A 13,568-nucleotide genomic window follows, 5' to 3' on the forward strand; every position below is an offset into this window, starting at 1 on the left:
TAATGATCAAGGAACTTTGCTGCCGTACCATGTGTGCAGCAGGTGCAATGATATTACGCAGCGCCTGTGACCCCCTGCTTGCACAGGGAGTGTTGCAGCCATGGAGACATTTGTGAGAGACGTTGCGTAATATCATTGCGCCTGCTGCAGCCATGGTACGGCAGCAAAGTTCCTTGATTATTACGCCGGAATGACAGTATAGTTCCTAGTCATATCGGCCTAGAAAATCGCAACTTTTAATTTTCCTTCAGTCTTAGTACATGATGTAACTACAGAAGAGTCAAGTTTTAAATAGGAAAAATATTGAAACTCTTTGGTCGTTTTTTAATGAGATGCTAACGGTCTAATCAGATTCAATGAACTATGATAAGCTATGCTAAAAGTGGTACCGCCAGACCCGGAGATCGGCTGAATGAATTCGAAAACAGTAAAACTCAACTGTTTAACTCTAGGGGAGTTGGAAAATGAGCCTATTTTCAAAAAAAGTGGAGTGTTCCTTTAACATTGTTCACCCACACACTTCCTGAACAGTCACAGAAAACCTTGAATCTCTTTATTTTTCTTTCATCTTTCCAGTTTGCTCTCTTTTCAATTCTAAACTTTCTGTGTATATCTGAAGTTGTATGCACTGTATGTGCATTTGTGTGTGTATGAGCATAAAGTGTGTGTGCATTTGATGGACACACATGATTCACTCCGCAGCGTGTTGCTAATTTCACAGTCAGTGAGCTGTAGATGATATCACAGGCTTTACTGACATCAACCTGACTCAGTTCTGCATGTTGAGATGGACCTGTGAAGTAGTACAGCTCTCACAGCAGCATTAAAATGTTTCACATTACAGTAGAGTAAAATATAGATTGTGTGACTATCAGAGAAACTGAAGTGATGTTTTGATTGAGCTGTCAGAAATGTTCTTATCACTTACAAACTAAAATGATTTGACATACTGCTCTTACACATACTGTGATACAGGGCAAACTTGTCATTTTTAAGCTTATTATCGCTCCTTAACTTACTTCATCTTTCTTTGTCTCATTTTCTCAGATGGCATTCACAGCGTCAGCGCTCAGTGTGTGTTGCGGGTTCTCATCATTACGGAAGAGATGCTCAGCAGCAGCATCACTGTGCGACTCCAGAACATGTCCCAGGAGCACTTCCTGTCCCCGCTGCTCACTCACTTCCTGGAAGGGGTGTCAGCAGTGCTTTCAGTCTCTCCTGATGATGTGTTTGTTTTTAACGTGCAGCCGGATGCAGATGCAGGAAAGGTGCTCAATGTTAGTTTCTCCGCAGCATTGCCGGGAGGGCAGTTTTTCCCATCGGAGGCTCTGGAGGAGCAGCTGTATCTCAACAGGCCTAGACTCAACACCCTTGCACATATGGAGGTAAAACACATAAACACACTCTACAGCCTCATAAAGTATTTAGACATTTAAGCAACATTTAACGTATGAATTTCATTGTATTAGATAAGTTAATACAAATCGTTCTTTAAAATAAATGTCATATATCTATAATTTGGTTATGTCTTTTGTTAAGGCTGCATTTATATAATAAAAGATACGGTAAAAATAAGTACAGTAAAATTGTGAAATATTACAATTTAAAATAATTGTTTTCTATTTTAATATATTTTAAAATGTAATTTATTTCTGTGATGGCTAAGCTGAATTTTCAGCATGTTTACTCTATAGTCTTCAGTATCACATGATCTTTCAGAAATCATTCTAATATGCTGATTTGCTGCTCAAGAAACATATCTTATTATCAATGTTGAAAACAGTTGTGCTGCTTAATAAGAAACTGTAATACATGTTTTAGTATTCTTTGATGAATCGAAAATTCAATAGAACAGCATTGATTTGAAATAGAAATCTTTATTCTATTCAAATTCACACAAACACTTACAAGCACCCTTTATTGTGTATTACGGCAGGTTCTCCCGTTTGATGATAACGTGTGCTTGCGTGAGCCATGTCAGAACTACATGAAGTGCATCAGCGTGCTCCGCTTCAACAGCTCCGCTCCATTTATCGCCTCCCCATCCACGCTGTTCCGGCCCATCCATCCCATCACAGGCCTGCGCTGCCGCTGCCCAGCCGGATTTACCGGAGATTACTGCGAGATTGAAATTAACCTCTGTTACTCAAACCCCTGCATGAATGGAGGAGTGTGCGCTCGCAGGGAGGGAGGCTACACCTGCATCTGCAGAGAGGATTACACAGGTGAGAGCGGGATTGTGTGTTTTAGTAAGGGATGTATTATTGTGTCTTTCTAGATGCTGGGGAGTCTTTCAAATGCTTGCAAGAAGAACGCACTTTGCAGTTTAATCTGGCCAAGAATCGCCCACTTATGGCTGGTTTACACTGCCAAAACAAGTAGCATCATGTCAAATGTGCACTAAAGTTGGCTGTTGGATGTACAGTAGAATGATGAGAATCACAACTGTCATTTTCATACTGCCCAATAGACAGCAACTGATCCAACAAACCCAACAACCTTTGGCATTTGATGTTTCTTGGTTAGACAGGAAAGGACAAAATAGATTTTTCCAAGATCTGATGCTATGAGTAGGACTGGGTATAGATACAGATTTTTCAGTTGAATTAGATTCTGTTTCACAAATTCTCCAAATATACACACACGCACACACACACACATACATTATATATATATATATATATATATATATATATATATATATATATATATATATACACACACAGTCAAACCAAAAATTATTCAGACATTTTTAATATTTTTGATATATTTTTACTAATGTGTGCAGGACACTATAGTTCATTTATGTAAGTGAGGATAGCAAAATAAAATAAACTGTGACATACCCAAAAATTCTTCATACAGTGGACTACCATTAAAATTGATTAAAAATTTGGAACCAAAAATTATTCAGACACTTTGACCTGACCATGTTTTGCTTAAGTGTTATCTGACATAATTAAGATTATTTTTTTCTGACACAGTTTAACTTGAATGTATATATATATATATATATATATATAATACTTTCTTTCTTGGTACATTGCATTAATAATGTAAAAACATGGTACTAACTGAAGTGAACTTTAATTTGCATTTCTTATGTAAAACCATTTTTTCTAACAATGTGTGAAATTATTAAAAATGATATTAAACTCATGAACATGAACTACTTGGAGTGGCATTTGGTATAGTCAAAAGTTGATTGGTTGTGTCCACGATTGAACTGTCCAATGGCATTTTAACTTGAATGACAAATCAAGTTAAAATGGATAAAGAAAAGCATTTGACAAAACAAGAAAAGCAATTGGAAAATGGTCAAAGAAAAGCAACTTGCCATAAATATGTCCATTTATTTTTCAAATTAAAAACCAATTATAAATGTATTATTTTAACTACATTTTAAAACATGAATTAAACAGTTTTAAATATATAAAAAATGTTGTCCATTAAAAAAGTGTTTTTTTTTTCTTCTATTTTTATGCTTTAAAGGGTTAGTTCACTCAAAAATGATATTTCTGTCATTAATTACTCACCCCCATGTCGTCCCACACCCGTAAGACCTACGTTAACACAAATTAAGATATTTTTGATAAAATCCGATGGATCAGTGAGGCCTGCATTGACAGCAAGATAATTAACACTTTCAGATGCCCAGAAAGCTACAAAAGACATATTTAACAGTTCATGTGACTACAGTGGTTCAACCTTAATGTTATGAAGCGACAAGAATACTTATTGTACTTACACGTGATTTTGGCAGTTGATACGCGCTCCGAACCACTGATTCGAAACAAAAGATTCGTAAAGCTCAGAAGCTTCACGAAGCAGTGTTTTGAAATCGGCCATCACTAGATATTGTTGAATAAAGTCGTTATTTAGTTTTTTTGGCGCACAGTAGGTATTCCCGTCGCTTTATAACATTAAGGTTGAACCACTTAAGTCACATGAATGGTTTTAAATATGTCTTTAGTAGCTTTCTGGGCATTTGAAAGTGTTAATTATCTTGCTGTCAACTGAGCCATCGGATTTTGTCAAAAATATCTTAATTTGTCTTCTAAAGATGAACGAAGGTCTTACGGGTGTGGAACGACACGGAGGTGAGTAATTAATGACAGAAATTTCATTTTTGGGTGAACTAACCCTTTAATTATTAATTTGATAACTTATTTCTTAATTTTTAAGTGTCACTCCTAGTCCTCTATCCACCTTATTTTTCCAATGGGGAAGTAAGCTTTTTTCTGTGAATGTGTGAGACTTCTGATTCATTATCCGCTATAGGGAAATAACGAATAGAATATCAAAGTACAGTAAATGGTAAAACTGTTTGGGCAACAAACCAGTGTGTTTATAATTAAGACAATACATTAAAATAATATGGTAAGAAATACCAGTTTGCACCGGAAGGCAGACACATTAAATTTACAAACGGCCGTGCCCACTCTTATGTGAAAAATAAGGTGGATACATTTGGACTGCAAATACTGGTAATATAAGAAAGACGTGTCTATAAATTTTCAGTGTATGTGTGTGGCCATTGGGGTTAAACAGACCTAAACTCTCAGCAGCGAAGTCAGTCTGAAGTTAAATGAGCAACTCTTAGTAATACAAATGCTGCAGTATGAGAGAAAGTGAAAGAGAGAAAAAGAAATCCAACGGAAGGATGAAAGCAGGGGCAGATGCACGATCCCCCGAGGGCCGTACCATGTGTGTGGGGGTTGGGTAGAGAGGGTGGTTTAGCCCAAGAGAAGAAGAATAGCTTTGATGAATTAAACATCATTTGAACGAAGGGGAGAGAATACATTACCAAATATTCTAGATAGGTACAGGGGAGTGGAGCGAAGCAGAAAGAGAAATAGAGAGGAAGAAAGAGGGTGAAGTGCTCTTAATAGTAAGTCAGGAAGTGAACAGCTGGGGAAAAGAGAGAGAGAGAGAGCACCAGACACAAGTATAAAAGGACAAAAGTATCTAGAGACTAAAGATAGAGAGACTAAAGATGGAGAGATATTTGCAAAGAGGGTTTCAGAGCCTTTCCCTGCTGGTTTTTAAGTGATTTAGAGTCAGCTGAGAATCAATGGAGATTTGTTTAAGTGTGCCGGTGTGTGAGGGAGCATGTGTGTGTACTTAAAAGCTCACCTTTTGTCCATGTCTAGATAACTGCACTTGAATGCGTTTATGTAGGGCAATATCTCTTTGTGCTATCGTTTGTATTTTTTGTGGATATGTGAAGACAAATTTGTTTTTCTTTGTTTTTGGACTTTTATGCCTCATTGTTAACTGTGAGAGTAGTGTTTGTATTTTTGAGTTTGAACATGTTGTTTGTGTGTGTGTGTGTGTGTGTGTTTCTGTCAGTTCTGGTTGAGGAGTTAAAAGAAATTGCTGTTGGTCTGTGTGTCAGTGAGTGCTCTGTGAGCAGGAGCAGTCAGTGTGAAATGCGTTCCCAGAATTGCTTGTTTTCATGTCAGTCCATATGGTTTAACTATGGTCAGGGGTGTAGAAACACTGTGAAAAGGGAATTGGGGAACATGTTAAATAATAACAAAAGCAATTTAATTAAATTCTTATATTATATCTTGCAATATTGGAACACTCTTTATTATACATTCAATGTAACAACATCTGCAAAGTTACGACGCTCAAAGTTCAATGCAAAGGGAGATATTTTCTTTTACAGAAATCACTTTTTAAGGACTACAACAAATGGCTGGTAGGGAGTTGAATCAACTCCACAGCAGCTACATAAATTTATCCACTAACCGTTCAGAAATATCCAGTTGCATTCTAAAAGTTCTAACTTCTTCCTGAGTCTCTCCATCAGTGTCCGACTCTGAGTTGAACAACATAAGGCTGAACACAGTTACTGACAATCGTCATTTTGACTGTGCGAGATTCTCCAGCTTTGTTGTTGTTGAGCAACCGAAGTGCAAGCTGCTAAAGCTCCACCCTCTTCTGGAAAGGTGGCCGGGAGCAGCAGCTTATTTGCATTTAAAGGGACACACACAAAAACGGAGTGTTTTTGCACACACCCAAATAGGGGCATTGTGTGATCTGTGGGGTATTTTGAGCTGAAACTTCACAGACACATTCTGGGGACACTATATTACATCTTGTAAAAGGGGCATTACAGGTCCCCTTTAAAGGTAAACCCTGTGCAGTTTCTCATACAGACAGACAGATAAATAGATAGATTACATTATTAGGGTGACTGTGTGGTTGCGATGGCATTTTTAGGCAGTTGCTAGGGTGTTCTGAGTGATTGCGCATGTGGTTGCTATGCAGTTGCTAGGGCATTTTGGATGATTGCTAGGGTGTTGCTATGCACTTGCTAAAGTGTTCTAGTTGCTAGGTAGAAGCTATGTCATTTCTAGGGTATTGCTAGGCAGTTCATACAGGGTATTCTGGTGGTTAGTAGAGTGCAGACATTTTAGTTGTTGATATGAAAATCTTAACCGACTTAGACTCTGAATGATCAACATTTATTGTATTAAAATTTGCTAAAACATTTCTGAGAAAAAAAAAAACACCCTGATTTTATTCTCAGTGTCTGTCTGTAATCACATATGGATAAATGGCAAAAAAAAAAAAAAAAAAAAATGTAGGCCTGTCAAATTATTAAAATTCATTTAGATAATTTACTTAATTATATAGGCCATGGCAACAACTTACATTACTTGATTTAAAGGGTTAGTTCATCCAAAAATGAAAATAATGTAATTTATTACTCACCCTCATGTCGTTCCACACCCTGTAAGACCTTCATTCATCTTCGGAACACAAATTAAGATATTTTGATTAAATCCGTAGGCTCAGAGAGGCCTGCATTCACAGAAATGGTACTTCCTCTCTCAAGATCCATAAAGGTACTAAAAACATATTTGAAACAGTTCATGTGAGTTCAGTGGTTCTATCTTAATATTATAAAGCGATAAGAATACTTTTTGTGCGCCAAAAAAAACAAATAATGACTTTTCAACAATATAGTGATGGGCCGATTTCAAAACACTGCTTCGGAGCTTTATGAATTGAATTAGTGATTCTGATCTCCTATCAAACGGCTAAACTGCTGAAATCACATGACTTTGGCGCTCCGAATCACTGATTCGATTCATAAAGCTCAGAAGCAGTGTTTTGAAATCGCCCATCACTATATTGCTGAAAAGTCGTTATTTGTTTTTTTTGGTGCACAAAAAGTATTCTTGTCGCTTTATAATATTAAGGTAGAACCACTGAACTCACATGAACTGTTTTAAATATGTTTTTAGTACCTTTGTGGATCTTGAGAGAGGAAGTACCTTTGCTGTGAATGCAGGCCTCTCTGAGCCTACGGATTTTATCAAAAATATCTTAATTTGTGTTCCAAAGATGAACGAAGGTCTTACGGGTGTGGAACAACATGAGGGTGAGTAATAAATGACATTATTTTAATTTTTGGGTGAACTAACCCTTTAATGTTAAATACTGAATTAGGGTTTATGAAATATTTTTTTCATAAAATGTATTTATGACATTTTTAAGTTTAGTTTGTGGGAAAAATTCAGTTCAGTTGGTGTTCAGCGGCCTGTGGCCCTCTTATATATTTTTATTCTGGGCATAGTGATTTATTTTATATTGGCTTTTGAATATTCAGTACTTTCAAGAGGAATGTGTGCTCAAATCCTTTTCCCTTTGCAGGCGATATGTTTGTAAGCTATTATGAATATGCTAATGCCTCTTGTTGAATATGCAAAGAACTCTGTCTAAGTAGCCAGTAGGATAAAGTCTGGACTGAGCTTACTTAAATCTCCAAGTCCATGTGCCTTGTGGGTTTTGGTGGGTTTTTTTTTAAATGTGTGTGTGTGTGTGTGTGTGTGTGTGTGTGTGGCTGGTTTTTATTCATATTGAGCAGTTACTATAGTGTAAACATTGATGGTTTGTTTGCATTTGGTGTGTGTCTGTCCATATATGTGTCCTAAGGCATTTTGTATGTGTGTGTATTTCTGTGGTGGGTCAAAGTTTGAAGTGTTTTTAAAGGCAGTATTTTCATACTCCCACTAAAGGGAGACTGAGATGTCTACATGTGTGTCTGTGCCAAAGGTTTGTACACGCATGCACATTAATGTGCTTTATTTAACCAGTGCCAGAGGCTCACCAACACAATGCTGGAAAATCACAGCGCCAGAATCTGGCTCACATTTGGCTCAGCATCATAAAGCCTAAGGGCAGGATCTGCTGATGTTTCAAAACCCAAACAACAAGCTGCTTTATGTAGGAGTGTGTGTGTGTGTTTGTCTGTTATTGGTCCATTGGGGCTTTCCCGTCTACAGGTTTTTATAGAGTTTTTACACGTGTATGTGTGTGTGTGCACGTAAGCTAGACCCCTGCTGATACAGTGATAGTACAATTGATTAATTATATCAAATGTTTCTTAGAGACTGATTAAAATACAGTGACTTTAATGTTCAGCCTTTCATATTCTACATAAAGCTGTGAGAAATGATTCTTGGATCAAGTGAAAATAGAACTCAGAAGAAAATGTTAATGTAGTTTAGTCCCATTTGCTCCCTATTCCCAGCATGCACTAGGCCATGAATAATTATTAGGGTTTCATTTTGGAGTGTTTGCCAGTTTTATTTACATTTTGTTGCTGGTTTTGTTGTCACATTTGGTGTCGTTTTGTTCCACCTGTAAAATCAGATCTGAATGTGAGGGGTGGGTTTTAAGCGGACAAAATGATCGAAGAAGTCCGGAAAGTCTGTTATTTTACTGGAACATCGAGCTATGACTTTTTATAAAATTTATTTATTCTGTCTCAAAAAATGTAACAATAGACAAAAAATGATTTGCGTAAATAAATAATTCACAATAATATATAATAACATATGTATATTACACAATAATATACATTTAGAAAATAGATTCCATAGATTTCCATTTCATGCTGACTTGAACAACTTAACTTTATCTTAATAAATCATTTTAAATTTCATCACAATAGGTAATAGTTAAAAATGTACAGATTTTGAGTCATGACAACTTGACATTTTAAGTTTAGTTTACTCAAAAATAGGGATGCCTGATATTAAAATTCTGGCCAATACCAATAAGTTATTAATTATTTTTATGCTACGGCCAATAACTGATACATGTAAATGGCTGCAACTAAAATTCTAAAGAATTTTGTCTAAATAAACAAAACTAAAACGCTAAAAACTAAAATCAATCATTTTAAATGCTGCAAGTGAATTTACATTATAACTAAAAACTGATATTTCTTTTGAGATTTACTAAATATTACATTTAACAGTGTAATTAAATTGTTAGGGTTTTAATTTGTAATTCTTTAAAAGATCAGCACCTAATTTCAGAGATCAGCACCTAAAGATCAATCAAATTTAATTGAATAAGTATCATTGTGTAAATGTGTATATTTCTTGTTTTCTCTGTCTGTCTCAGGCGAGCGTTGTGAGTTTGACCGGCGTGGTGGGCGGTGCGTAGCAGGCGTTTGTCGTAACGGTGGTACGTGCCGTGAGCTCTCCGGAGGGGGATTTAGGTGTGAGTGTCCTGCAGGAGGTTATGAGAAGCCCTACTGCTCTGTCACCACCAGATCCTTCCCGCCAAAATCATTCATGATGTTCAGGGGACTCCGTCAACGATTCCACCTCTCCATCTCTCTCTCGTGAGTACATACATGGACACACCTGTTATGAAATGTAAAGGCATGAAATCTGATCTTTAGTCATGTGTCAAGTCCAAAACTTTGACAGAAATAACCAATATTTTTCTTTTGGAGTAGTATATTTTTTTCTGAGATAGTAGAACTATTTTAAAATAGTAAAAATGTAAAATATTACACACTCCTCTTTGAAATATTATACAGTATTAATATATCATAAATCTTATTTTCCCTTCTGTAATCGTTTTTTTTTTTTTTTCATTCTCTCCTCTCTCTTTCATGCTCTGTTCATGAGAAAAGCTCCTTAGCACTCTTCTTTCATCCTGTTTTTTCTTTTTTTCTGCTTCCCCTTGTGAGTGTAAATTTCTGGTCATGTGTTTGATGTGATTGGTCAGGGTTTGGTTGCTGTGGCACAGAGGTAATATAATGGTTGTTTGTTATAATCTCCAGGGTGACTAAAACAGAGCTATTTTATTTATTAACATGGTCAAATATCAACACATCCAGAAAGGGCACAACCTTCTCTCATCTCCCTAGACACACCAGAATATTAAATCCTTCTCTCTTTATCTCCCTCTCGGTTAAAGTCTTGCCTCTCTGCACTGAAAGATAACCATTGTGCTACAGTGTGCAATTTACCAACTGGCCATGTTCTATAAAAACTCTTTTAAATCTAAAAGTCTTTCAGGAGAGTGTAAACAGGGTCCATCTCTCTCACAACTCAGGCCCTTTGTCAGCATTTTGTCTGGACCAAACTAGTGCATTTGTGAATCTTTTAGCTTTCCGGAGAGGACATCCAGATGCGTGTATGTACCAAATGTATGTACCAAAAAGAGAGATTCTTATTTTGGCTTTCATTTGGCAATTTAGTAGCAATAAAATTGCAAATCCAAATAATTATTTATAATTTTATTTATTTATCATGCAGTCAGAGAGTTTTACCTTAACTTTAATTAATCTTATTTATCTATTTATTGTTATGAGTTAATAACAATAATATTTTTTGTTAATATTTAATTATTTTATTTTATTTATTAATATTTTGGATCTGTTTTTATTGTTATATTTTCATTTTTATTTTAGTTACAATTTTTGTCATTTTTAAGTTGTTTTTTTAATCATGTCTATTGTTTTTATTCATTTTTATTCCAGTTTTAGTTATTTTAGTACATCAAGTTAAACTAAATGAAAATGAAAAATTTTGCTTAGGTAACTAGCTGAAATAAAATAACTTTAAGTAAAATAACTTCAAGTAATGAAAATGTTTTTATATGGTTTTAGTTTTAGTTAACTATAATAACCCTGGTTCAGAGTGCATAATGTAATACAAAAATTACACGAGTAATGGCTTTCTCTACAAAAATGTGATGTAAACTTGTAAGAACCTATCAATATTGCTCTAAATGTGCACACTTTTTGGCTTTGAAAGTTCTAATGGATATTGTTTGCTGATCCCCCTGCCATGAAAACTTCCCATGCTGACCGGAAATTGAGTTAAATTCAATTAGAGATCACTTTCTGCTGAGTGTACTTTTAAGACAATTTGTGGGCATTATATTATTACACTCTAAATGGACCAGTACTGAGTCATTCCAGATCTCTGATGAGCATTAAATGTGTTTTGTAGGTTTGCCACATTGGAAAGTAATGGTTTGCTCTTCTACAATGGCCGGTTTAATGAGAAGCACGACTTCCTTGCTTTAGAGATACTGGACGGACAAATGGTTCTTAAATACTCCACAGGTAAAGAAGAGTGAATGTGTGTGTTCAGAGTTTTAAAATATACCCATCTATGGTCCTAATTTTGGATTACAATGAAATATGAAAGGGTTAAAATGATTCTGTTTTATGTTGTGGTGTGAATTTTGTAAGTTTCTCTCTGTAATATCTACTTCTGATCTCTGTGTGACCTTTGCCACAGGTGAGTCGTCTACTCAGGTGAGTCCATACCTGCCTGGTGGAGTGAGTGATGGCAACTGGCACACCATTCACATCCATTACTACAACAAGGTGAGAAAGTGCTCTGAAGAAGCAGAATTTTCATTTTTGGGTGGACTATTCCTTTAAATATTAATTATTCTTCTGTTACTATGGACTTTTTTACTAGTTTCTGTGTATTCAGAATGTAGTTGTTTGCTTTGTGTTTGTGTACTTATGAGGAAACATTTGTGTGTGTATCTAGCCAAAGCGAAGTGTGAGCGGTGAGGTTCAGGGTCCATCTGATGAGAAGGTTGCTGTCTTGAGTGTAGATGACTGTGATACGGCCGTTTCTCTGAGGTTTGGCGCTCAGCTCGGCAACTACAGCTGTGCTGCACAGGGGAGACAGACCAGCAGCAAGAAGTGAGCATGCGCAAACTCACACAAACACATTTATATGTATCACTATGTGCTGGTTTTGCTCAGGAAAACACATTTAGCATCTCTCTCATTCTCATTGTGTATTGTTTCTCTCACAGGTCTTTGGATCTGACTGGCCCGTTGTTTTTGGGTGGAGTTCCTAACCTGCCTGAGAATTTCCCGTTTGGTACAAGAGAATTTATTGGCTGCATGAAAGACCTGCACATCGATAACAGACCAGTGGACATGGCAGGATTCATTGCTAATAATGGCACTTTACCTGGTGCGTGTGGGTTACAATTTGATGATAGTATCTCTGTAATGACATCAACATGCACTACCATTAAAATGTTTGGGGTTAGTATAAGAACTTTGAATTTGAAAGAAATTAAAGAAACTAATACTTTTATTCTGCAGTTATGCATTAAATTGATCAAAAGTGACTGTAAAGATTATTTTATTGTAGCAAAAAAATAAATAAATGATGTTCTTTTGATCTTTCTATTTGAAGAAACTTGAAAAAAAAAAAACAATTCTTAGGGTTTCTACAAAAAAGCACAACTGTTATTACCATTGACAATAATAAGGAATGTTTCTTGAGCAGCAAATCAGCATATTGGAATGATTTCTGAAGGATCATGTGACACTGAAGACTGGAGTAATGATGCTGAAAATTCAGCTTTGCCATCACAGGAAAAAATTACATTTTAAAATATCTTAAAATAGAAAAGTTATTTTAAATTGTAATAATATTTCATAATATTACTGTTTTCACTGTATTTTTGGTCAAATAAACGCAGCCTTGGTGAGCATAAGAGACTTCTTTCAAAAACATTAAAAATCTCACCATCCCCAAACCTTTGTACAGTAGTGTATACTTCCTCTTGTGCTTGTTTTTGGCCTGTTATTGTCTACTGTCATGATGATTGTGCTGTAACTGTCTTTTTCTGTGATGCAGCATTTGTGGTGTAATGCTCTGTCTTTATTAGGTTGCAGCGCCAAACTGCCTTTCTGCAAATCAAACCCATGCCAGAATGGCGGCACATGTCGGGTGAGCTGGGAGACCTTCTCCTGTGACTGCCCTGTTGGATTCGGAGGGAAAGACTGCAGCTTAGGTGAGACCTACATAATTGTACAAAAACAAGAATAAAATATTGCTCTGTTGATCTTTAAGTTAATCTTAAACCAGGATGCCAGTATCAAACAGGAACTATTACTAAATGTTAATGTCATTGCTGATGATGGTATTGTTGGAATTATTCTTCCACAGTGATGTCCCATCCTCATCGTTTCCTTGGAAACAGTGCACTGTGGTGGGACCTTAAGAATGAAGTCACCATCAACACACCCTGGTACATGGGGCTGGTGTTCCGCACCAGATCAAAAGAGGGAGTTCTCCTGCAGGCTCAAGCTGGACAGTACACAAACTTGATCTTTCAGGTATACTCACTTATAGAAATGCTTGCAGAAAGAAAAATAAAACCACTAGAAAAGGTTTAACCCTTTCAAATTTATAGTCTGCTCTACATCTCATTACTAAAAAGAATTAACTTGAAGAGAGTCATTTATTTCCTGCACT

The 13,568-nt window shown here is 36.1% G+C and overlaps 1 protein-coding gene across 1 annotated transcript in view; it reads left to right on the forward strand.

Moving 5' to 3' along the window:
* The window catches only part of celsr3 (cadherin, EGF LAG seven-pass G-type receptor 3), a 93,048-nt gene that overhangs the window by 12,133 nt on the left and 67,347 nt on the right, over window positions 1–13,568 (forward strand). The window contains 9 exon segments of the mRNA XM_051903887.1: window positions 1,048–1,385; window positions 1,937–2,225; window positions 9,433–9,655; window positions 11,280–11,395; window positions 11,574–11,662; window positions 11,835–11,992; window positions 12,109–12,272; window positions 12,979–13,104; window positions 13,260–13,429. Of these exon segments, the coding sequence (XP_051759847.1) occupies window positions 1,048–1,385; window positions 1,937–2,225; window positions 9,433–9,655; window positions 11,280–11,395; window positions 11,574–11,662; window positions 11,835–11,992; window positions 12,109–12,272; window positions 12,979–13,104; window positions 13,260–13,429 (1,673 nt within the window).

Source organism: Ctenopharyngodon idella, chromosome 8, assembly GCF_019924925.1.
Source record: "Ctenopharyngodon idella isolate HZGC_01 chromosome 8, HZGC01, whole genome shotgun sequence".
Classification (NCBI taxonomy): Eukaryota; Metazoa; Chordata; class Actinopteri; order Cypriniformes; family Xenocyprididae; genus Ctenopharyngodon; species Ctenopharyngodon idella.